The sequence below is a fragment of the Chelmon rostratus genome, chromosome 5 (genome assembly GCF_017976325.1).
Source record: "Chelmon rostratus isolate fCheRos1 chromosome 5, fCheRos1.pri, whole genome shotgun sequence".
In the NCBI taxonomy this organism is placed as follows: domain Eukaryota; kingdom Metazoa; phylum Chordata; class Actinopteri; order Chaetodontiformes; family Chaetodontidae; genus Chelmon; species Chelmon rostratus.
In genome coordinates this window covers 29592743-29618257 of record NC_055662.1, presented here as the reverse complement: position 1 = coordinate 29618257, position 25515 = coordinate 29592743, and the positions used below count along the sequence as shown (strand labels likewise).

The following is a 25515-nucleotide window of genomic DNA, read 5'->3' as shown; positions in this document are numbered from 1 at the left end:
ACAGCGTCGTTTTCCACTGAGATTAATAAAGTTTTTTATCTCATCAGTAATTCTCTGCATGTGCTCTGGAATAAAACATTAAAGTGACGATTTATATGTTGTGTTTAAACTTATGATGCTGACTGTGTTCCAGTTTTACTTCTGTTTAGGAAAGCAAGACATTCATCATCACCATCATCATCATCATCATCATCATCATCATCATCATCACACGAGAGAAGCTGCAGCTGGAGAATCTGAACGGCTGAATATTTTCCTGTCGGCCAGCTGATTGTTGCAGCTCCTGCTGTAACTCTTCTGTTTTCATGCAGCAGATCAATCATTCTGATCAACGATTTAATAATTTTTCTGAATATTAGTGATTCTGGTGATTTTTTCGTTTCCTCCTCCAGACAAACGTCTCATACAGTTTATACATGAACTGTGTATAAAACTTTATTAAAAGCACCACATGTCGTCCTCGTGTGTCTTTCCAGTGTGTGTTTATTAAATTACAAAGGTTATTATTATTATTGTTATTAGCATCATTACTGAATCATACAGTGTGATCATGTACAGTTTTATTTTCTCCAGAAGTCAGCAGACTCACTGGGACATGGAGACACCACAACTGTCTGGACTCTAGTCACTTTACAACATAGAGAATAATGAGGAGGAGGAGGATGAAGATGGACCCTCTGTGATCACTACATATACAAACTGTAGAGCTCTGCGGACGTCGTCTCAGGGCAACAGTTTGAGGCAACAGCAGCAACTTTCTGAGCATCTCGACTGATTTTCTCCTTCGGTTGCTGCAGGTTAACGTCGTGGCCTCAAACAGCTGCCCTGCAGTCTGTCACTGTCCTGCAGGGGGCGTGAGTGAGTTAAAACCCCACTAAAAGACTGGAGGAGCACCGGTACAAAAACAGCTTTCATGAGTCGAGCAGTTTTGGTCCCATTTCCACTTTTCCATCAAGTCTCAAACATGATCAAATCCAGGTGGACTGGACTCAGCCACACGAACAGAGACAACACGAGGGAACCCAGCGTGCAGTTTGTCCGTTAATCCTCTACACTTCTTTCAAAACGTGTCTCAATCAGCTCGTTTCTGTCTCGGGAAACTCTTTGATTCACCTCGTCCATCAGAGTTAGATGTCGTTTCACTACGAGGCTCCAGAGCAGCTCCGGCCAATGAGGAGCAACATCCAGACCAGCTGACTGCCACGATCAGTTTCCGATCAATGATCCGATCCGATCGATCACCATCTCAGTCAAGACGTTCTGTGCCAAACAACAACGTTCACACGGCAGGACCAGGTGTTCCCAGGCCACAGGATCCTGGTCTATCGGAGCAGACACCAGGATCCTGGTCTATCAGAGCTCCTGATGTTGGGCTGAGGTGTTGATGTGTGCAGGTCATCAGCAGGACACTTGAGCGTCTGTGACGGTGAAGACGTTCCTCAGGTTCCTTCACTCTGCTGCAGAACGCCGCCTGACGCTGGCACTCAGGTGGGTTCAGATCTGATGACTCACCTTCACTTCCTGCCGCACACGTGCAGGAAGTCTCCGCTGCTGTCCGCAGGCTGGTGAGCATGAAGCCGTTTGCTAACATTTAAAAAACCAGAAAAAGAAAAAAAGCTGAATGAAGCCAGAAGAAAAGCAAAGCTTCTCAGCTGTCTTCTTCTGTGGTGGTCGGCATGCAGCAACTTTCATTATTCAACCAAAACAGTGACAAAATGTTCCAGCTTCTCCAGCGTCGCTGCTTCGGTCTCTTTGGGTTTGGACATCTGAAGACGTCTCTCTGGACTCTGGGAAACTGGGATGGACGACTGTTCACTGTTTTTTGGCCTTTTCGTGGAGGAAAAACATGAAAACATCGTCTGAAGTTGCAGATTGTTCTTCCAGCAAAATCCTCAAAGCTCAGACAAACTGAAGCTCAGAGGTGAAGAACAGGATGAGATGAGTCTGTTCGCTCGTCACTGTGAACCGTTCTACTAAAAATATTTCTATATTATTACACTGATATTACACGTGAGGGAAACACCACCGAATGAGACAATCTGCAGTTTGGTGTTGGCGCTTCACGTCTGGTGAGACCTGATGGTGTCGAACAGACTCGCAGGAGATCTTTGGAGCGTCGCCGAGACGCCGGGCTGAGCGGACATCCTGAACCTTCTGACGTCTCTGGGACATTCGACGGACTCAGACGGACTCAGACTTCAGTGTCTCCGTGTTTCTCAGGTGAGAACAGAAACAGTCAGAACAGACCGGACTGCTCCTTTAAAGCTCATCTTCCACGTTTCATCCCATCACATTTAAAACTCATTTGGACCAGAACGTTTGTGGCTTTAAAGAACCACAGAGCTACTGCGTCGCCGTGCGTGTGTGTGTGTGTGCGTGCGTGCGTGCGTGCGTGCGTGTGTGTGTGTACGCGCCAGCAGCAGCCGTGTGGTCGCCACCAACAGTCACTTTAAATACTCTGAATCGCAGCGACAGGAATGAAGGATGAAGCATCAAAATACAGTTTCAGAGAATAAAAAACAATAAAATAAAATTACCATCAAGTTCATCGTCACACATCAAAGAGTTCATGTTTAAAAGACGTTGTTTCGCCGTCGTCCTGTGCAGACGGCGGCCGCGCTGGGCCGCCTGTCGTGTTGGCGGGCGACGAGAGAAGAGTTCATATCTTACAGTAATTCTGGAGGTGTGTGTGTGTGTGTGTGTGTGTTCAGTTGTTCTCGAACAGCGACAGCAGGTCGTCGTTGTTGTTGTTCGGGAGGTCCGGAGGTCCGAGGTACGACAGCAGCTCGTCAGGGTTGGTCAGCTCAGGAAGCAGCTGCACAAACAAACAGGCAAGACGAGTTTCTGTCAGCTTCACCGTCCAATCACGTTCTTACCTGAAAATCCCATCCAGCCAATCACGGTGCTGCTTTTCTCATGATAAACGTCGCCTGTAGCTGAGCAGGAACACGCTGTGCACGCCGTGTACACATCGCTGATACACACTGCAGTGCCACAAGTTACTTCAGTGAAAGTACTGATTACTACAGTATAGAAATACTCTGGTACAAGCAGTCCTGCATTTAAGTTACAGTACAAAACTATTAGCATGAAAATATACTTAAAGAAGAAAAGTAAAAGTACTCTGCAGTATTCTGCAGAGCGGCCCCTCGCAGTCATTCATATTACTGAATTCTAGTTATTGAGGCATGAATGTTGCAGCTGGTAGAGATGGAGCTGATTTTACTGCTGGATACTTGGAAGAATACTCATCACACGTTTTATTATTACTCTGAATCTGTAAAGTCCCTGAAGCTGTTCAATAAAAGCAGAGCAGCAAAAAGCAGACAGGAACATACAATGGAAATACTCGAGTCGAGTACATGTACCTCAGAAGTACAGTATTTGGTTTGTGCAGGTAAAGGAAGCTGAACGAGCGTCGACCTGAAACATGATGAACGTGATCAGACCAGAACCATCAGAGTCTCAGTCTGGTTTCTACTCACATCCAGAGATGGTTCTGGAACCTCCGCAGACCCCCCGAGACCAAAGGAGCCGTCGCCTTGGAGACGGGGATTCTGGTTGCTACGCTGCATCATCTGGTTGCTACCTCCAAGTTGGGAGTTGCCATGGAGACCCTGCGACTGCTGCTGGGAGAGAGGAGCACCATGGGAAGTGGAGTCCAGACGGCCCGTGACGGACATCTGAGAGAGGAGAGGAAGAGAGGAGAGGAAGAGAGGAGAGGAGAGGAGAGGAGAAGAGAAGAGAGAAGAAGAGAGGAGAGGAGAGGAAGAGAGGAGAAGAGAAGAGAAGAGAAGAGAAGAGAGGAGAGGAGAGGAGAGGAGAGGAGAGGAGAGGAGAGGAGAAGAGAAGAGAAGAGAGAAGAAGAGAGGAGAGGAGAGGAGGAGAGGAGAGGAGGAGAGGAAGAGAGGAGAGGAAGAGAGGAGAGGAGAGGAAGAGAGGAGAGGAGAAGAGGTGAGAAGAGAGAGAGGAGAGGGAGGAGGAGAGAAGGAGAGGAGACGAGAGAAGAAGGGAGGAGAGGAGAGGAGAGGAGAAGAGAAGAGAAGAGAGAAGAAGAGAGGAGAGAAAAGAGGTGAGAAGAAGAGAGGAGAGGAGGAGGAAGAGGAGAGGAGGAGGAAGAGGAGAGGAGGAGAGGAGAAGAGAGGAGAGTATGAAGCAAGAAAAGGATGCAGGAGTCAGGCAGGACAGGAAGGGAAGGGAAGATGAAAAGAAGGAAAGGAGAAGAAGGAGGAGGAGGAGTTGGGATTTATTGTTCACTGAGTGAATCTTCACTAATCAAACACGATGAAGATGAGGAAGACATTACCTGTACAGCCAGTGGGTGGGGAGGGGGCTTGTCGGGGGTGAGGAGGGCGCTGGAGAGCTCCGACTGGTAGGAGAGAGGGGGAGGACCGGGGGAGGAGAAGTCCCCCCCGACCCCCGGAGTCCCGGGACCAGTGAAGTCGGAGAAACCGGCAGACTGGCTGGGATAGGACGGAGCTGAGGAGCAGACGCACAAACAGCGATCAATACACCCGATCACACCCGATAACTGATCAGATCCAGGTCCCATCCACTGTTTGAGGATTTAAAGGATCAGAACTATGAGCTGCAGATCAGAGACTCGTGAGTCTCTGACGGATGATGGATTCACTTCATGAACAGTGAATGTCTCATCATCATCACCTCAGCGTCTGCCTGATCTCTGATGATCCGCTAACGATCCTCTGATGATCCGCTAACGATCCACTGATATTAAACCACATTAATACGGTGCAGACCTGACAGATCAAGCTGATATAAGGTCCAGTGGAGGATAAGTGACATCTAGTGGTGAGGCTGCAGATTGTAACTCCCTCCCTGACAGTGTTTGAGTAGAGTCAGTGTTTGGATTGTCCTCTCTGGGCTCCTGTAGAAACATGGAGGACCCTGTGAGGAGGAGCTGCCCCTCTGCAGATACAACGACTCATTCCAAGCTAACAGAAACACAGCTGATCTGGTTTTCAGCTGATTTTACACAAATGAAAACAGAACAGTGATTATTGGATTTCATTTCTGCCAACAGATCCTCTAAACGCTCCACACTGGACCTTTATGACTCAATCAGCGACTGCATCGACCGGATCCTCATTGATTACTGACGGATCCAATAATCCATCCTCCAGGGAGGTGCTTCATGGATGCTTGTGTTTGCTGTTGTGCTCTTTGAAAAGATAATTCATCTGAACACAGATGATCTTCCATCAGGCACTGAGCCCTTTCTTCACGTACTGATCATTTCCTCTGACGGGGTTTTACCCCCCGATAACTAAAACCCGCCCTCCAAAACACAGAAACTTCTCACTTTAACTGAGTCTGTCAATCAAACGGAGACTAACTGGCTGTCCTGGTTCAGACCCCCGCACCCTGCCTACCTGGTCCCGGGTAGTCCGGTGTGTTGCCGCTGTTGTTGCTGCCCCCTGCAGGCAGGGAGGTAAAGGGCATTGGGGAGGAGGAAGTGGCAGAGGAAGGGGCTGGGCCTAGTGATGCAATCATCTCCATGACGCTGGGCAGGACCATGTGACTGGGGCTGAGCGTCCGGCAGCGCTTCAACACCGGACCGTCAGACTCTTCCTTCACGTGGATGTCCGGCTTCACGGGAACCGGCTTCCAGCTGCACACCGGGTCGATGGTGATCTCCTCGTACTCCGAGCTGAGGAGAGGAAGAGGAGGCAGAGGAGGAGAAACTGCTGCTTCACTCAGTCTGAGGCCATTTTTGTGGTTTTCTTGCAGGTTTTATTTTAGTTTCTAACTGAAAACAGCTCAGTGGTTCCCAGCTGGTCCAGCTTCAGACCACAGTCCACACATAGTGGACCTAGACCAGGACTCTCACTGCGAGGAGGCACCAAGAGCCACAAATGTCACGTGTTTGCTGCTTTTCACACTTTCTCACATTCACATCTCAGTAAGCTCAACATGTTCCAGTTTAAATTAAGAACTGAAGACTGATTGAGCTTCCAGGAAACTGTGATGAGGTCATCAACAGGTCATCAAGTCAATAACTGTCATCAATAATCTTTGATGAAAATACTCGTTAACTGCAGCTCTAACAGAGAAAGATGTCTGAGCTAACAGTAATTTAACAGCACCTGTGCACACAGAGTCACATGACCCACGGGCAAGCAGCATTTCAAAATAAAAGTGTTTTCTGTGAACCAGCAGCTCGACTCGTTCAGAGCGGAGCTGTCGCCGACAGCAACATGACGACCAATAGAGAAGAAGAAGAAGAAGTTCCTTACTTCTGAACGTAGATGAGGATTCCCAACATGTACTGATCCACCTCCAGACCTTCCAACAGAGCTGTTTTACTGACAGAGAGACAGACAGACAGAGAGACAGACAGACAGGAGGTTATAGAAATATGATGAGCATACAGCAGTTTGAATGACTGACAGTGTGTGTGTGTGAGACATACTTGCAAACAGGACATCTCCATGTTCCCCTCTCACAGTTCAGCTGCAGGTACGACTCCAGATCAAAACACTGCAGGCAGACAGACAGGCAGACAGGCAGACAGGCAGACAGACAGACAGACAGACAGACAGACAGGCAGACAGTTAAATATTGCAGCATTTCTTTCTGTTTACATCATCTTGATTTTATTGGTTGTTGTTTTGTTGTGAAACGTTGGGCCGGTGCTGTGACATCACAGCATGTGGAGTGTTCTGATTGGCTGCGGCTCTGACCTGTATGTGTCTGCAGTCGTGACCTCTGGCGGGCAGCTGGATGCGGCGGAACGTGATGGGACATTTTAACGAGACTCTGATGGCGGTCTGCTCGACGCCGTCCTCTCCGTTTAGCCCGGGAGTCCCGGGGATGGAGCCGCTGCTGAAGTTCCTCTTTACTGACACAAAGAACAGAAGAGAAGGAAAATATGAGCACAGTGACCCAGTTTAATATTTGTGATCTTAAAGTCGCTCACTTTGATTGATCTGAGTCGAGTGAAGCAGAGAGCTCTGTGAATGAGTGACGCCGGGGGCTCACTTACTCTTGGTGACACAATGTTCTGCAGGCAGCAGCCTCTTCTTCATCAGACCCTGCAGCACCGAGCGGACCGACGGACGGTGGACCAGCTGGAGGACAAACAGGTGCGACTGCAGGGGGACAAACACACGTCCGTCCAATTCATGTGAACAGTCACGAACCGAGACACGTCGGCCTGAGGCTGAACTGTGTGTGTGCGTGTGTGTGTGTGTGTGTGCGTGCGTGTTCTTACGCAGCAGCAGGCGGTCACGGTGATCTGGATGGTGTTCCTGCCCGGCTGACACACTTGCTTCAGGTACAAAGGCTTATGGGAAGTTTTGTTGTCGCCTCGCTCGATGGTGAGAGGAGTTGCGTTCACACTCACCTGAGGAGGAGGAGGAAGAGGAGGAGAGAGGGAGGTGGATAAAAACAGAAAAAAAGCTCCTCAGGACTTTTGTGAATGAAACCTTGAAATAAAGAAGAGGAGGATGAAGGTCAGACCTGGACGGAGGCGGGCCAGTTGGTGTTCATCTGTCGGTCCTCGTGGTGGTAACACTTGAACTGGAGCTCCAGGTCCGGTCTGAGACACACACACACACACACACGTCAGTTAGGGTCAGTTTGGGTCAGTTTTGATAAGTTTTGATACGTTTTGATAAGTTTTGATAAGTTTTGATAAGTTTGGGTAAGTTTGGGTAAGTTTTGATAAGTTTGGGTAAGTTTGGGTAAGTTTTGATAAGTTTGGGTCAGTTTTGATAAGTTTGGGTCAGTTTGGGTAAGTTTTGATAAGTTTGGGTAAGTTTTGATAAGTTTGGGTCAGTTTGGGTAAGTTTTGATAAGTTTGGGTCAGTTTGGGTAAGTTTTGATAAGTTTGGGTAAGTTTGGGTAAGTTTGTGTAAGTTTGGGTAAGTTTTGATAAGTTTTGATAAGTTTGGGTAAGTTTTGATAAGTTTTGATAAGGTAAGTTTTGATAAGTTTTGATAAGGTAAGTTTTGATAAGTTTTGATAAGTTTGGGTAAGTTTGGGTCAGTTCTTCAGTGAGCGCCTGGTCAGCCGGCTGCTTTGCTCGTCTCGTGTGTGAAGTATTTCCACAGTATTTCTCCTCCACCTGGTGTTCTGTTACATTGTTTGTGGTACAGTCCATCACTGAGAGCTGCAGGAGGGTGAACCGCAAGGTGTGTGTGTGGGCGTGCGTGCATGTATGTGTGTTCACCTCATGATGAGGGTTTTGTAGACGGAGTCTCGCAGCTGGAAGACGTGGTTGCTGACAGCCAGGTTGTGCTCTAATCTGAAGGGCTCCAGGACCACACCATCGCGCACCGGGAAGGTCAGCCGCAGGTCGTCGCTAGGGTTACCTGTGAACAGGTAGTCAAGACAGTCAGACCACGGACCTGAGGGACTGATGTAGAAAATCTTGCTGATGTTAATCAGATTATTTCTAATCTGGTTGAGATTGAGTCTTCAGATAAATTAAGAACTGATCTTCATTTCAAATGTTACAGCAGACGCAGGAAACAGATTTAAAATAATTCATACATACCAAAACAGTACTTAAATAAATGATATTCAGCAGTGATAGACATTAAAATTTTAATCAAATTCATCTTTCAATGGAGACAAAGTCTGAGAGTGTGTGTGTGTGTGTGTGTGTGTGCGTGTGTGTGTGTGTGTGCGTGTGTGTGTGTGTGTGTACCTGTAGGAGGAGGAGGGGGCAGGCCAGCCATGTTTGGTTTGATGTCAGGCAGGAAGGAAGAGGGTGTCGGCTTGATGTCACTGTTGCCTGGCGACATGTAGGGCGGGGCCATGGAGTTGCTGGGGGTGATGGGCGGGGTCGGGTTTCCAGGAACCGGAGAGGAGGGGTAACCTGGCAACCCTCGACCGGGCTGAGGGACAGAGGAGCGAGTGTTTAGTTCATTTATTTTGAGTAAGCACGCTGTGAGGAAGCACTCCGCCGCTCGACGTCTCACCGCAGCGGTCAGACACTCACAGCTGAGGCTGACTGAGCTGATGGTCACACTCAGACGTTTGTCATTTAAAGTCAAAGTGGGGAAGGTCAGAGGGTCACATGTTCAGATCAAAAGAAGCAGAACCAATGACTTCACAGGAGTGAATTCAAATTTCACACTGAGCTGCAACCTGTGAGTTAGAGCCTACACACACACACACACACACACACACACACACACACACACACACACACACACACACACACACACACACACACACACACACACACACACACACACACACACACACACACAGCGTCTTACCCCAGATGGTTGGTTGAAGGAGTTGTAGACACCACCGGCGCCCCCTGTTGTCAGAGAGTTTAAACCTCCACCCTGACCGTTAAAGTGATCCTGCTGCACAAACACATAAAAACAACATATTAATGTTTATTTTATTGTTTTATTTTACAGGAAGTGACCTCTCAACAAAAACAGCGACACGCCTCCTTCATCACATTCTTTATGTTCCCTTTAAATTCATCAGTGGATATAATATTAGATCATGTTTGCAGATCAACCAAATATACAGAATCATTAAACTGAAGAGGCTGGATCACTGTAACCAATCACCAGCAGAGGAGAAGCTTCCTACAAAATAAAACCTTCACTTTGAGCTTCTAAACTAGCAACTCTGCAACATGCACATGAAATGATGTCAGACAGACAGACAGACAGACAGGCAGACGCACACAGATACAGACACACACAGACACACACACAGTCCTCACCTTGTAGTACTGTGAGTTGGGCGGGCCAGAGGGGGGATACTGTTGGAGGGGCATCTTATGAGTCTGGTAAGAGGGGGAGGAGCCGGAGCGTGGTGGGGCGGGGCCTGGACCACCAGGACCTGCAGAGACAAAAAAGATGGAAAATATCCTTCATTATGGTAACAGAAACTCAAGAAACTGTGAGGGAGCAAGGCTAGCAGTTTCCCCCCACTTCCAGTCTTTGTGCTAAGCTAAGCTAAGCTAAGCGTGTCTCCAGACAAACAGAGATGAAACTGAAGACGTCTGAGGAGACTGAGGAAACAGAGACAGGGGACATTAACACAGATGCTGGACTGTCTTTTTAAGATCTCATCGTGTCCAGTTTTCATCTTTATTCTTATGAATGATGGGTGAGTCTGTTCTTTTCACATGTTCACATGTGAGACAATAAAGACTGAACTTCTTTTTTCTTCAAGGTTTTTGAAATGAATGACTGACCAACTCTGAGCCTTCTGCTTATTATTATCTGATTAAACAATATTAAAGAGAAATGTTCATTTTTGCTGAAGCACAGCTTTGAAGTATTTCACCAGTTAACACATAATTTAACACAACATATGAGCACAAGTTAACTTCATGCTTTAACACAGTGAACACATTCTGCTCACACTGAATAAATTATCATTTGTAATTTTGGGACGAATAAATAAAATTGACTTCCTCTTTCTCTGCCCTCACTTCCTGTCATCTGTCTTCTACACACATTCAAAAATGCCCCAAACTATAGATTTTTTTTAGAAATGTGACGATTAAATCAACAAAATGCAGCAGGATTTCTGTCAGCAGTGAAACTCTTCAACCTGCAGTGACACTCAGCCCACCTGCAGACATCTCACCTGCATGGTACTGCATGCCGGGGCCAGAGTACGGGCCGGGGCCGGGGCCGGCGTGACCGCCTCCACCTGAACCTGGAATTGAACCGCCGGCCCCACCGGGACCCGACATCACGTTGACACTGGAACCGACCGGAACGCCGTACTGCTGAGACATTCCCGGGAAAGACTGAGGACGGAGCAGGCGGAGAGGAAGAAAGAGTGAAACGTTCTATTTGTCATGTTGGACGTTAATTCACGAGTGATTTTTTATTATGTTGAAACAATAAAGCTTTGAAACGTGATGTTGAATTGTGTTCAATATAAACAGAGAATCCACTCATCAATAAACTGTGGTCCTCTTTGATCAGGGTGATTAAAATCTATTTGAAGGCTAATAAATGTGATCAGATTAAATCATGTGATCACAGTAGATCTGCATCAGCCAATCAAACCTCCTCACTCTCACCTCAGAGCTGTAGGGCCGTTTTAGGCCCTGTGGGGGCCTCAGGTGGCCCTGCTGGGGTCCAGGGCCATAGTTTGGATGCTGAGGGACCCTCTGGGGGCCGCCTCCGGGGCCATACATGGGGCCCATTGAGGGAGGGCCCCTAGTAGGTCCAGGCCCAGGGCCCATACCTCCAGGAGCCATGCCAGGGGGGCCGCGGGGGCCAGAGTGGGCCATGAACTGGTTGTTATAGGCTGGACCTCCCATCTGACACACACACACACACACACAAACATTGATAACATTTAATGTGCTTCAGTTTGCAACATGATCACACAGCAACTGATGCACACGTGTCTAATTAATGACATCATACATTTATATCATGTGATCAAATCATCGATAAATGTCATGTTCAGACTTGAAGCAGCAGAGGATGTTTCTGCTAACAGATGCTGCTCAGAGGAGCCGCAGACAGGAAGTCAGACCAGTTCATCCTCGTCTGTGTCAGATGTAATGAACCTCCAGGTGTTCCCGAGATCACGATCATGAGAACAGGACAGACGGACTAAAATATAGAGACCAGCTGGAGACGTGACGCCTCTGGCCTGAAGTCACCAGCAGAGGGAGCACTAACTCAGTCAGTGTACATGGGACCTGTCATCGGCAGGGCCTCCCAGGAGGTGCCCCCTCTTCTCCTCACCTGCCCATAGTTCATTTCCTGGTTTTGTTTCTCCTGGATGGCAGCGACAGTTGCTGTGGCAGTGGCGGTCGCCGTGGCGGCGGCGGCGGCGACGGCAGCAGCGGCGGCGGCCTGAGTGAAATCAGCTGAACCTCTGGAGCCTCCGGGGTTTGACGGGTAACTGAGGACGGAGAGAGATGAGGGTCATACTTCAGAGTTTGTTGTATTTTGCACTCAGTGAGAAGGTGAAGCGTTTATTTCTGTGTGAGCGTAAAATAATACAGATAAATAATGTACAGTAACTTCCTGCAGTGTGACATCGTGTTTATGTTTCCAAAAGATCTGAAGAGGTCACCTGATGGCACAGCTGCTGACATCATCACTACAACACTTCTCAGCAGCTGCTGAAAGCACTTTGGTGGCTTGAATAATAATCATTATTGGAAACTTTCTTCTCGGTCTTTGACTGACAGCTGCAGAAAGCCACATGTGACCCTTCAGCACGCGAGGTCTCACTCAGAGACTCCAGGTTGTTCTTGAAGCTAACTGCTGTTAATCAATCGCTTCCTGCTGTTTGTATCAGGTTACTTCATCATCATCATCATCAATGCAACGAAACAAAACGCAGAAAAACACCCACCTCCCTGTGTACCCCCCCCGGTCCTCCGGCGTAGCCCCCCGTCGTCCGGCCATACATGCCCTGGTTCATGTAGCCTTTGCTGGGCTCTCCGTAGCCCTGCTGACCCATGTAGCCTCCGGGCCCTCCTGCCATGCCCGGACCCCCGGGGCCCTGCATCATGGGTCCTCCTCCAGGGTTGGCCCCAGGCCCCATCACCCCCCCACCAAGACCCTGATAGACACACATTCCACATCTTCCGTCAGAATATTCAAACCATGACGAGCAGACAGAGCAGAACAAAGACTCTCTGCTGTTACTGTCACTGTCAGAGCCCGTAACGAGTCTCTTCCTTCCTGTTTGGTGATGTCATACCTGGCTGGCCGAGGGATTGGTCACTCCCCAGACGGTGGTAACGACGGAGAGGGATCCTGTGGGCTGATTGGTGGGCTGCTGCCAGCTGGAGGGGTCATAGGGGTATGAACCGTCACTGCACACACACACGCACACGCACACGCACACGCACACGCACACGCACACACACATTTGTGTGTCAGGTTCCAGGACTGAAGCGGTTTGCTGAAAATAAATCTCAAACTTTTTTGCTCCTGTTAAAATCTGACTTTTGGATGACATCATCAGTAGGAACCAATGGACTGGTTAGAGCTGCAGACAGGAAGTGTGTGTGTGTGTGTGTGTGTGTGTGTGTGTGTACCTGTGTGGGTTGTTGGCCAGTCCAGCCTTCATCTGGTTCAGAGGGTTCATGGTGGGAGGGGCTGGCTTGCTGGGGTCCAATCAGAAAGCAGACAAAAACTCCTGAGACAGACAGACAGAGAGACAGACAGACAGACAGACAGACAGACAGACAGACAGACAGACAGACAGACAGAGAGAGAGACAGACAGACAGACAGACAGACAGAGAGACAGACAGACGATTAATTATCTCCAAACTTGATACAAACTCAGTTCAAACTACCTTTCCTGTGTGTTATTGGGGATTCCACCTATTGATTACTTTGCTTATGGATCTTTTTTCACAGACAGACATGAAATGAGATCCAGAATACTTTCAGAACATTCTTCATCATTGTTAAAACAAAGTGTGCCTCTGCCTCACTTCCTGAACGGTGTCTGGACGATGGCGTCCAGCTGAGACGCCGCTGCTGGTCAGGTGCCGTTAGTTCAGATTCTCGTAGCGACATTGAACCTGACACACAGTTCAACATGTGGACGTTTCATGCTGCTTCTTTTCATCCATTCATTTTCATTTGAGAAGCTGGAGCCAGTGAACATTTTACTAAAACAAACACTCCATTATCAATTTGTTGATAATAAAGTTTACGTCAATCAACTCATCAGCTCTTCATTTCATATCCACATACTGATATTGCTATAAGTCCAGTATCAGCTGGGATATAATCAATACTTGAAAAGAGGCAGCTGAACTGTCATCACTGGTTTTACCAGTTAAAACGACACCTGAATTTAAAAAATCACTCTATCATAATTATCATGAAGAAAAACCAGAAAACTGTAACTGACTGATCAATGAACTGAGAGTCCAATGACTCACTCACTCTTCCAATGACTCAGCTTTCCTGGATGTTACTGTGTCATTGAACACATCTTCACCATCATCATCATCAGACTGACGTTTGAGTTCCTCTGAATGAAACATGAGTCACAGCAGAAACTACGTTCTGTCTGATGAAAGGAGAAAACATGAAGGTCAAGAATTCAGAAAAAACTCAATAAATGAGTCAAACTGGAGGACTGAAACGAGCAGACATGTTGTCTCCTGGACCTGACGCGTCCTAACCGACGCTGCACAGGACGGAAAACTTTGACAAAAGACTCCATCATCAGGATTCTAACAAGAAATAAAGCAGAAAGCAGCTGGAAGTTCATGGAGGAGGACAAACACGGCCTGACAGAAAGTAGATCTCAGTAACCAGGTGATCAAACAGGAGGACTTGAAGTGATCTGGATGTTTTAATGCAGCAGCTTTCTGTCTGATCTATCAGAGGGAAACACGAGTCAGTTCTCCCTCTTCATCATGAAACTCATCACAACAACAGCTGAACAGCTGTGGTGGAACACACCGATTGGTTGATAAAAAGCAACGACACAAGAAGCTGCAGGACCGAGTCAACTACGACTCCCAGGGTGCATTTCACCAGCACCCACCAGATAACTAACGGTCTATTCGATCTGTTTGCCTCCAAACAGGCAGAAAGTCGTGTCAGAACAAGCCTTTTAGTCTCAGGCCTGACAGCTGTTTAAGACTGCTGGAGAGTAACGAAGTACATTTACTCAAGTACTGCATTTAAGTATAAATTTGAGGTACTTTGGTATTTCCATTTAATGCTACTTTATACTTCTACTCACTCCATCAGAGGGATATGTTATACTTTATATATACGTATACTATACTTTATGTATATATTATACTTTGTACTGCAGAGATTTAAGAGCTGACAGAAAACATCAGCAGTTTGTAAAACAGGACATCGCAGTATAAGAAGAAGTTCAGCTCCACCTCGACCACCCAGTAATCTCCTGTCACACTCACAGGGCCTTTATATTCTGCATTATGAGTACGTCTACGTGATACTTGAAGTACATTCTGCCAATAATACTTCTACACTTTAAAATGACATCTGGCTGCCTTCTTGTCCACAGCAGCAGCCGCTGAGGCTCATGGGTATTGTAGTATCTAGAACCACAGTAAATCTGATGTTTACATCATCCAGGAGAGCTCAGAGAATCCACACTGATCACAGATCATTAGAAGATAGAACTGAAGTGAAAGCCACCAGCAGCTCCTCACTCTTTGTCATACAGCTGACACGTACGTTTGCAGCCCCTGAATTCATCCTGAGAAGTAAAATGGACATGAAACTACAGTTTGTTGGACGAGAGCCACTCTGTTGGTGTTTCTATCATCTCAAACGACCCAGAGTGATGCTTCTTCCTCTAATAAACCCTCTCTGGCCCACAGTTCATCACCCACAGCTGAAATAAATGCTCTTCATGTGAGAATGAGAAGTGTGTGTTTGTCTCTGGAGGGTGTCTGAGCTGACAACCCAGAACACGCCTGGAATGACGCCTGCTGGGCGTGTCTGCTGACAAAGGTCACATGTAATTGGCAGATTTGTGAATGGACTTTGCTGCGACGTTCAGCGATCACACAGACGGAGAGAAAAGCGAGAAATATTCAGTGAGCATCGTTCAGTTAAACTCGGCCATCAGTCTGAGTCTGCACACTCAGCAATATCTAACAGGAACCGCAAATACGACTATTTTAGCCGTCGGCTGCTGACCAATCAGAGGCTCCCTAATTAAATCTGAGGGGTTACAAGATCACAACAAGAAAGAAATAATACTTAATCATTTTAACCCTTTTTTTAAGGTTGATCTTGGGCGAGTGACTGATCTGGAGGAAACATCGGAACCAGAACCGGAGAACCCCTGCAGTTCTTAACAGTTTTAACAGCCAATCTGAGTTTTAACGTGAACGTTCGGATAACCCTGCGATAACCCTTAACACAGTGTGGTTAACACAGTGTTATTAAGCTAATGCTAGCTCTGGAAGCTTTACTCTGTCACATGACTCCTGAAAACACGTTGCATGAGTTATTTCTTCCAGTTTAAAATAAGATGAATTAGGAAAGACAGAAAGTTGGAGAGCTGTATTACAGATAGACTTGTTTTCAAAGGTCTTGGACTGAAGACGTGTTGGACGTGTTGGACGACATCTTTTCATGTCAGACTGGCCTTTGTTTGGCCCTGGGAACCAGCTATAACCTGGGTTAGCCGGCTAGCTTCAGAGCGAAAGAGGAAATTTGATCAACAGTAACGATTTCATCCATTCAGTCTTAACTTCTAAGTTAGATTTCAGTGGCAGGCTGTTTTTCAGCATCTCCTGCAAAAGCTGATCACGTTAATCTAAATCCAAGTTTGTTAATGGTGCATTTTCATATTTTGATGGATGAACGAGCTTCTTGTGCGTGCAGCTTGTCTTTGGTAACATCCAGTCAGTTAACGGTCATTAACAATAAGACACAAATAATACGGATTGTGAACATTAATAACTAAGAATAAACTGTGCTGAGCCATGTGTACAGACATGGAGGGGCTGTGTTATGGGGGGGGGGCATCATATAAGATATGATGGCTGCATAACGAATAATAAACATATGTTTTAGAAGGAGAGAACGTACTGTAACACTCTGAGGCTTTGCACACATCCTGGACTACTTTAATCCTTGTTGACAGTAGAAACTGGTCTGTGAACATCTGAATCATTTGAAATGATCAGCTGCACTTACAGCACAATGCTTAAAAAAACAGAGAATACGGCGAAAATAACTCTGTGCAGGTATTTCATCATGAAGACAAGATCACGATGGAAGATGCAGTTTGTAGAACCAAAGGTCCAAATACAGGAAAGAACAGAAAAGATCTCAGATCTGAGGGACTGTTCAACATCTCCTTTTAAACCAACAGGAAGCCACCGTGCCTGACTATCACAACACCTGAACAGGTAAAACAGCTCAGGGTGTGTTCACAGCCAGCTCGTTTGGACCGGGTGCTTCGCTTCGTTTGGCCGCACTCGTATGCGGGGCCGGTCAAGAGGGCCGAGATCACCTGGAGACGGCGGTCCTGACTCCCCTCCGCTCGAACCCCGGAGCGGTTTGTCTGCAGTCACGTGATCTCATACCGACCACACACACACTCCTGGATTCATGAAGGAAGCAAACATTTCAAAAGATTTGTTTAAGTGTCTGGACAGCTGAAAGAACATCCACCAAAACGCTTCAGCGTTCATCCAAACACCTTCCTCAGCTTTAACAGGAAGTCACTCTGCCAGGAAACGCACATGAACAAGTCACATGATCAGCACATGACCTGAGCTGTAAAGGTCACAAGACTCCTGAACTGTCACTGCAGTTCCCTTCAGATCCAGGTGGACCAGAGGGAACCAGAGCCAAAGCCTTCTCTACACAGAGAGCAGCGAAACCTGACGGCAACACTGATGAATCAAGATGAATCAATTCATCAGCAGTCACAGAAACGATCAGTCGTTCAATTAACCCAGTGTTCACTCAGGAATTATTCTCTGGCTGCAGTTTCTCTGTGTCAGACGTTCGGTTTTTCTCTGTTTTAGATCTCAGTGAACTCAACATCTTGGGGTTGAAGATGCTCGCCACCCTGGACCACAAGCTGCAATTTGTTTCATTTATTTTTCACAGTTTTCTGATATTTCCATGACTAACCTACAAATCTATTAATCAACAAACTGTCAGATTTAATCAAGAACAAAACTTCCACCTCTTTCAGCGGCTGCTCTTTTTATTGAAAGTAATATTCAAATTATTTCCTCGTCAATAAAAATGATGCAGACAAAACATCAGAATTGCTTCTCAATATAATTCAGTGCAGTGAAACAGCATTACTGTGGCTTCAATAATAATCAGACCAGAATCTCTGACACCGTCAACAAAGGTCCAACATCACAACCATCACAAGGTAAAAGTCATGGCAGTAGACCGAACAGCTGCAGACTGAACAGCTGCAGACTGAACAGCTGCAGACTGAACAGCTGCAGACTGAACAGCTGCAGACTGAACAGCTGCAGACTGAACAGCTGCAGACTGAACAGCTGTGGAACAGCTGCAGACTGAACAGCTGCAGATTGAACAGCTGTACCTGATGAAGTGTGAGTCAGTATCAGTCAGAAATGAGGATAAATAAATATGTAAAGGTGAATCAGTCTTTGGTTTCAGGCCTATTTAAACTATCAAGAAGTCATTTAATGTTCATAATTCAGGTTTTGTCACACACTGCTCCATTTACTGTTCTGTGTTTAATTATAGTTCTGGTTTCATGCAATAAAGTTATGGGATGCACTGTCATATATTTGAGTCATATATATTTACCTTCTTAAGCAGGGTTTGCATATCCGAGCGAAAATAAAAGAACTGCTGGGACCGACCAGGTCCAAGTCATTCAAACTGCCTGTGTGCACACGCACGCACGCACTATAAAGATGTAAGTAAATAGTTTGTTAATAACTGGGTTCAACATTCTTCTCTGCATGCTCCTCTTTTTTCCATTTATTGGGGAAAGGTTAGCACTGAGCTCTGCTGCGTGTGCTGGTGTCGTTGTCAGCGATCATACTGACACTAATTTAAATCACTGTTACGTTCGCTGTTAGCATTGTGTCCGTTTTTCACCCCCCTCAGTACAGACCGTCTCTATAATGACCAAATTTAAGAATCAAAAATGTTCATGTTGCATGTAAAGCAAACACAGGTGGATATGATACAGAGAATGGGACATCACCCCCGGTCTCACTGGATCGTCTCAACACGTCTGCCTCAGTGTTTAACTTCAGGTTCAATATGGCGGTAAACACTGCTGTACAGCGGACTGTTAGCAGCCAATCACAGTGAAGAGTGGATATGACACCACAGCTTTGACATAGTCTCACTTTGTTGACAAATTAATCAAAATTAAGACATTTTACTTGTTGTAACATGTCACACAACAAGAGGATCCATGAAATGATAACCACTGTCACATTATAACTAACTTTATCTGCGAACGTAAGAGCGCCACCCGCTGGCTGTTTACTGCAGGTGTGAAAAACTGCTGAACTGACACAAACACAGAACACATGAAATGTCGCAGTCAGACACAAAGGCAGGCTAACGCCATGCGCTTCACTGTGCTAGATGCCAACAGATTAATTACACATGATTAGCCTTCAGTTAGCATGACACAAGCTAACCCTAACCAGACTATTAACTAAGGACAGTTTTGTGATGAAGCCTCTGTCGAGAGCTTCTTTCTGTGTGGACGTTCGTGTTTCACGTGAACGTCACACATTTCTGATGAACCGAAAGACGACGATGAAAGGTGACAGTGACAGATAATGATAGTGAGCACACCATCCTCCAAAACCAGCAGCTGACTTCCATTCCCCCTGTGCACACTGCCTCCAAACACAACGCCAGTCAGCTGCATTCAAAAACAGTACGTATTAACTTCAGGTAAAAAAATACACACTTAGAGCTTCAACTCACTGCCGTCAGAGAGCTCGCACAGAAAGACAGCCCAGTGTCATTCATGGTGAGCACTGAGAGCACCAGCACACCTGAGGGCACCAGCACACCTGAGGGCACCAGCACACCTGAGGGCACCCGCACACCTAAAGGCACCAGCACACCTGAGAGCACCAGCACACCTGAGGGCACCAGCACACCTGAGGGCACCAGCACACCTGAGGGCACCCGCACACCTGAGGGCACCCGCACACCTGAGGGCACCCGCACACCTAAAGGCACCAGCACACCTGAGAGCACCAGCACACCTGAGGGCACCAGCACACCTGAGAGCACCAGCACACCTGAGAGCACCAGCACACCTGAGAGCACCAGCACACCTGAGGGCACCAGCACACCCGAGGGCACCACGTTTCTACAAAGTCTACAGCCACTGGGTCTGACTCTCCAGACGACCACCAGGATGTGATTACCAACGCAGCAAAGTGAGACACTTTTAAATACAGTCCACTTCCATTTGTCAGGAAACTGGACCCGTTAAAGCTCAACTATCATGGAGGCTGCATCAGTTCCTGGTCTCATGGCCCTGCTTTGAAAGGGGTCAAAATCTAGTTTTAAGTGCTTTATGATTTCACTCTGTGCTCATATGGTACAGATTCTGAAATAAAATTAACACTAACTCACTGACAGAAAGAAAACCGGGGGCCAGGTAGTGTTGGAGGGGCCCAGGACCACCCAACAGGTTAATCCAGATTGACGCCTATCTTTCCTGAAGATTTAACTCACCTCACTGCTTCACAGCATTAAATAAAGTTTCTTATCTGACTACAAACACAACCACACTGTTCTCCTTCATGATATGAATTCCCAATGAACGCTGTGAGGGACAGGTGTCTGTGGTGTCCTCTGGGACATGAAACATACTTTTAACATCAATAACGATGAATAAAAACATATCAAATTAGAATTATAATTATACATAACACATTATGCTAAACATGAGCCAAACTGTGGCTGCAGTTCTTATATTAAACTGGTTTCACTGGCCTTTAATCTACCAACCCTCCTACTCTGGCCCGCGTGCGTGTAACACGCGCACGCGCCCGACTATAACGCTGTGGCTAATATCTAAGAAAAATCAAGACAAACCGGACGGTGTTGTCCCTCTTGTCCGGTCCTCACATCCCGTCTGACCGGTGAACTGAACACCTCCGACAAAATGACAGTGTCAGAGGAGACATTTTGAGATTCCTTGTAGTGTTGCAATCGGGTACAAGCTAATGCTAACAGGCTAGCAGACAGATCCCTGTGCTAACAGCGGCAGGGAAATGAGGCTTCTCCTTGCTGTAGATAGCACTGCTGTTAGCATTAGCGTGCTAACGAGGCGACAGCAGTCTACTGCGTCTGAACACCCTAAAATGATTTAACACGGTTATTCAATCACAAAGACGCGAAGAGAGATTTCAAACGTCAGATAAAGTGTTAAATTTACCGCGTTTTCTGAAAATACTTCCCCCTTTGACAACTGTTACAAAGCTAGCCTGTTAGCCTAACTAGCCCAACGGTCAGTGACAATGGAATGCTACGAGGCTACCAGTTAGCCAGCAGCTAGCTTCTTCCTCAAACACAAAACACTCACCTAATGTTAGCTCACATGTGGATCCATACTAAGCAGCCCGTCTGTATTTTAATTATCGACACGGTCCCATTAATTAAGTCATAAAGCTGTGTCCACCACACTCACTCACAGCAGGTAGAAACGCTCTTTTTCTCAGAGCCGACCTACCTCCTCTACTACCCCGGTATTCGAGCACTGCTCCCGGGCTCCGCAGTCTGAGCTCCTCCGGGCCTCCGGGGCATCCAGGACCGAGAGCACCCAAAGTCAAAACAGTACACCACCACAGCCGGGAGAACCGGTTCAGAGACGTCCCAAATATCCCAAAATGCCCGGATAAAATCCTATACGGAAGCCGAGATTTCCTCAGGAACCTTGGCTTCAACTCCAGCCAGCTAGCCTTCCCTGCCGCCGGCCTCTGCGTCTGATTATCCGGCTTCAGGGGGCGACACCATCTCCCGCAGGTCCAGGATTAGTAAAATGGAAAGAAAACAAATCTAACGTGAATTACTGCGGTTAACTATCATTTGGAGTCTGACGTTAGAGCCGCTTCTGTGAGTTTCCTCTGCATCGCTGCCGGCGGCGAAACCAAACAGGCTGAGGAGAAAACAGCGACTGAAGGCAGAGCAGCTCTGAGAGAGAGACACCCACACAGACAGGGAGAGAGAGAGAGGGAGGGAGGGGGAGGGAGAGGCAGGGAGGGAGGGAGAGAGGGGGAGAGAGGGGGGGGGGGGGACAGGGAGGGAGGGAGAGCGAGGGAGAGAGAGACACCCACACAGACAGGGAGGGAGGGGGAGGGAGAGGGAGAGAGAGAGAGGGAGGGGGAGGGAGGGAGGGAGAGAGAGGGAGGGGGAGGGAGAGAGACAGGGAGAGAGAGAGAGAGGGACGGAGGCGGAGGGAGAGAGACAGGAAGGGAGAGAGAGAGGGGGAGAGAGGGAGGGAGAGAGAGGGAGAGAGAGAGGGAGAGAGGGAGGGGGAGAAAGGGGGGAGAGAGAGAGAAAGAGAGAGACACCCACACAGACAGGGAGAGAGAGAGAGAGATTTTTTTGATTTTTAAGAGTTACTTTATTCCATCAATTCTTTAACGAGCTATTTACAAGAGGAAGAAAAAGACAAAACAAAAAACAACAACAACAACAAACATCCTCAAAACACAAAAAACTGAAATAAAAACTCAAACTACATGAATAAATAAATCAGTTCAGCTCCTCAGAGAAGAAAACCTGGTTTTCTTTCACAGAGCACAAAACATCACTGTGAGTCCATCTTTCACTGAACTGATCGACATCTTTCATCTCTTTATAATAATTAAAGTCAATCATTATTCTGGCTTTCACCATCCTGGTGAACAGCAACGTCACATCAACATCAAAGTTTGTTTTTGTTGAGACATTTAACCATCATTTTGTACAAGTCTTTACTTTTTGTCTCTTCCAAGATCAAGAAGATATGATTTTTGTCACCTAAAAAACAACCAGTACAACCATCAAACCTGGGACGAACACCTAAAACAGGGAAAGGATCATCAGTGTGAGGCACAGTCACACCTTCACCATAGTCCTTCAGCAGAGTCCACTCGTGTCCTGTCAGACGGTGTCTCCAGTGTTCCAGCAGCCTGTTGACGGTCCTCACAGATCTGACTCCCAGGCCGGCTGCCAGAGCAGCTCCATCGTCCAGTTTGGATCCAACAAAGTTCAAAACAGATCCAAATGTCAGAATCCCTGCTCTGCAGAAACAGTCTGTAACAGTTGGCCCGGCCCAGGAGGGGGTGTCCAACCGTCCGCCATGCACCACTGGTTCCTGCAGCAGCCAGTGCAGAGAGTTGTTTTCTGCTGTCCTGTCCTTTACCAGCTTATTCCACACAGTGAAGACGCCACGGTAGAAAGGAGGCAGAGTCTGGAACTTCAGAGTCCTCAAATCCATCAGGAACAGCGAGTCATGAAGGCCCAGACCACTACCCTCCTTCAGCAGTACCCGGGCCAGTGGTCTCCACACCAAGTCTTTTGGTCCATACAGCAGTCTCTGCACATACTGGAGGTGGAAAGTAGCACCCCTGCTGGCCAGATGTAGCAGCCCTTGTCCTCCTTCCTCTTTTGGAAGATGGAGAACGGCCTGAGGGATCCAATGCAGTTTATCCCAAAAGAAATCAATTAAAACAGCTTGAAGCTGTGAGAGCAGGTTTGAGGGAGGATCTACGCAAGCGAGTCTGTGCCATAACGAGGAGGACACTAGATTATTGATCACCAGTGTCCTCCCCCTGTAGGACATGCTTGGTACGAGCCATTCCCACTTTTTAAGACGGCCCTTTATTTTTTCCAGCACATTGTCCCAGTTTGTTCTTAGCACAGACTCTTCACCTAAAAACACTCCCAAGTACTTTATCCCCCCATTTTTTCCAAGTCAGAGAGAGAGAGGGAGAGAGACACCCACACAGACAGGGAGAGAGAGAGAGGAGAGGAAGTGTCCTTGTCCCGTTTCAGACACTGTGGATGTATGTGCATTAATGTCTCAGCCAAAGTATTTTGTAGTTCCACCAGATGTGCCACCAGATGGCAGCAGTTCCATGTTAAGTACCATACGGGAACATGACAGTCAGTGAATTCACCATGTTTTTAGAAATGAAGGAATTTCATATTAGAATAAGACCAGATACACTTATGGAACAGAGGGGATTAAAAATAAAGACCTGTCTCAAATATAAGCCTCCAGCGCAGACTCCAGCTGCACTTATGTGTGAGGTCAGTCTATATCATGACATCACACGGATTGGCCAGGAGAACATCTCATAGTTAAAAACAGCAACTTACAACAATTTGAGAAGGTTTTAATCTCCTGCAGACACCAACACACCGTCAGTCAAAGCAGCCACAGCAGCTCCACAGTCAACAGCATGAACTGATGAAGAGAACCGATGAAGAGGAACAGGCAGTGTCTGGATTTGGTCACCACATGCCCGCCCTGTTAGCCTCACCTGCTTTTCTCGTCCATGGAAAAATCTGATAAGCTCATTCTCTTCTAAGCTGTGGGTTGAATAACAAACGTGTCGAGTGTTTCTGTGATTTCTGTCACAGACATTTGACATTCATCATGGTGTCCCTCAAGGAAGCATTCTGGGCCCTGTATTCTTTTTCCGTACAGATGATCCTTCTAAGAAACGTTCAGTGCTGGAAAAAGTATGAAGTCGGTTTTATTTACATGAGTACAAATACCTTCCTGTAAAATAACTATTACAAGTGAAAATCCTGCTTCAAAATCCCAGTTCAGTAATGTTCTGCAATACAACAAACACACGAGGGAAAGCAGGAACATAGAACACAGGGGGGCACAGGGGGCAAGACCAGGGGCAGGTGAGGGAGCACAGGTGTGGTTGATCAGGACCAGACTTCAAAAGAAAACAGGAAGCACAAAATAGAAACAGATTAGCAGGATGCTACAGTGAGCAAGCAAGGTGACTTTTGGTCCAGATGCACCTGATGCACGTGGACAGTGTTTGCAATGCAAGCTGCATGTGACACATCACAGTGACATCATCACTATGACATCATCAGGGCTATTCTCTCACGATGAAACTTGTGCATGTAGAGACCATCTTTTCGAATGAAGAGATACTGCTGTGATCTGCAGCCTGTTTCCATGGCAACTGACGCTCACTCACACACACACACACACACACACACACACACACACACACACACACACTCTAGTAATTTGACATCTAACAGACCTTGTGAGTGTGAGATTAAAGAGAAGATGAGTGAAGAATGATTCCACCGAACAGAGAGAGACGAGGGAGGAGGAGAGGAAGAGGAGACAGCAGGAAGATGAAGGCGCAAAGACAAGAACAAAGGAAGTCACAAGACATCAGAAAGGGAGAAGGAAGGAAGGAAAAAATGAAGGATGGATAAACAATGAATGATGACAAGGACAGAGAGGGGAAACAGAAAAGGAAACAAGGGAGGAGGGATCAAGGAGGGATTAAAAAGCAAAGAGAAAAAAACAGAAATTTTGGAGGAAGCCGGCCTAGTGATAGAAATAGAATAGGAAGAGAGGAAAAGAGAAGAAATGTAAGGAGACGTGAGTGTGCGGAGGAGAGATGAAGGAAGGAAACAAAGAAATTAAGCAAGTTTATCCCATGAAGTAAAATTCCTTCATTCACCTTGAATATATCGATATTTACCAGCTTCAAGGAGAAGAAACGGGACATCCGACAGTTTGTGTGAGACAGACAGACAGACAGAGAGACAGACAGACAGACAGGAAGAGAAAAATTAAAGAAGCAAAGAAGGAAAGAAGGAAGGAGGTAAATACAGTCAGAAGGAGGTAAAGGAGGAAGTGAATGAAAGAAGTGGGAGCTGCAGTTCCTGTAATGTCCACTGGGTGCTGCTGTGATCAAACAGTGTGAACACGAGCTCTCAGCAGGTCACTGATCTCAGTTCAGCATGTTCTGGGGTGACTGATTGACAGGTGATTGGTCATGTTCCCCCCGGGGGCTGCGTTAACCCGCTGTAGGCTCTTA

General features: G+C 46.9%; 1 protein-coding gene across 1 annotated transcript; it reads right to left on the bottom strand.

Moving 5' to 3' along the window:
- Positions 1 to 465: 465 nt before the first annotated feature.
- On the bottom strand, positions 466 to 21620 carry LOC121606884 (zinc finger MIZ domain-containing protein 2-like). Its single transcript, XM_041937481.1, is given in 22 exon segments — positions 466 to 2815; positions 3486 to 3683; positions 4307 to 4479; positions 5394 to 5671; positions 6258 to 6326; positions 6434 to 6501; positions 6705 to 6862; positions 7007 to 7112; positions 7235 to 7366; positions 7483 to 7561; positions 8195 to 8336; positions 8675 to 8864; positions 9252 to 9344; positions 9719 to 9837; positions 10594 to 10759; positions 11039 to 11281; positions 11718 to 11877; positions 12337 to 12353; positions 12355 to 12546; positions 12688 to 12802; positions 13028 to 13128; positions 21171 to 21620. Coding segments are annotated over 21 exon segments (2856 nt in total). The 5' UTR covers positions 13078 to 13128; positions 21171 to 21620; the 3' UTR covers positions 466 to 2707.
- Positions 21621 to 25515: the final 3895 nt, after the last annotated feature.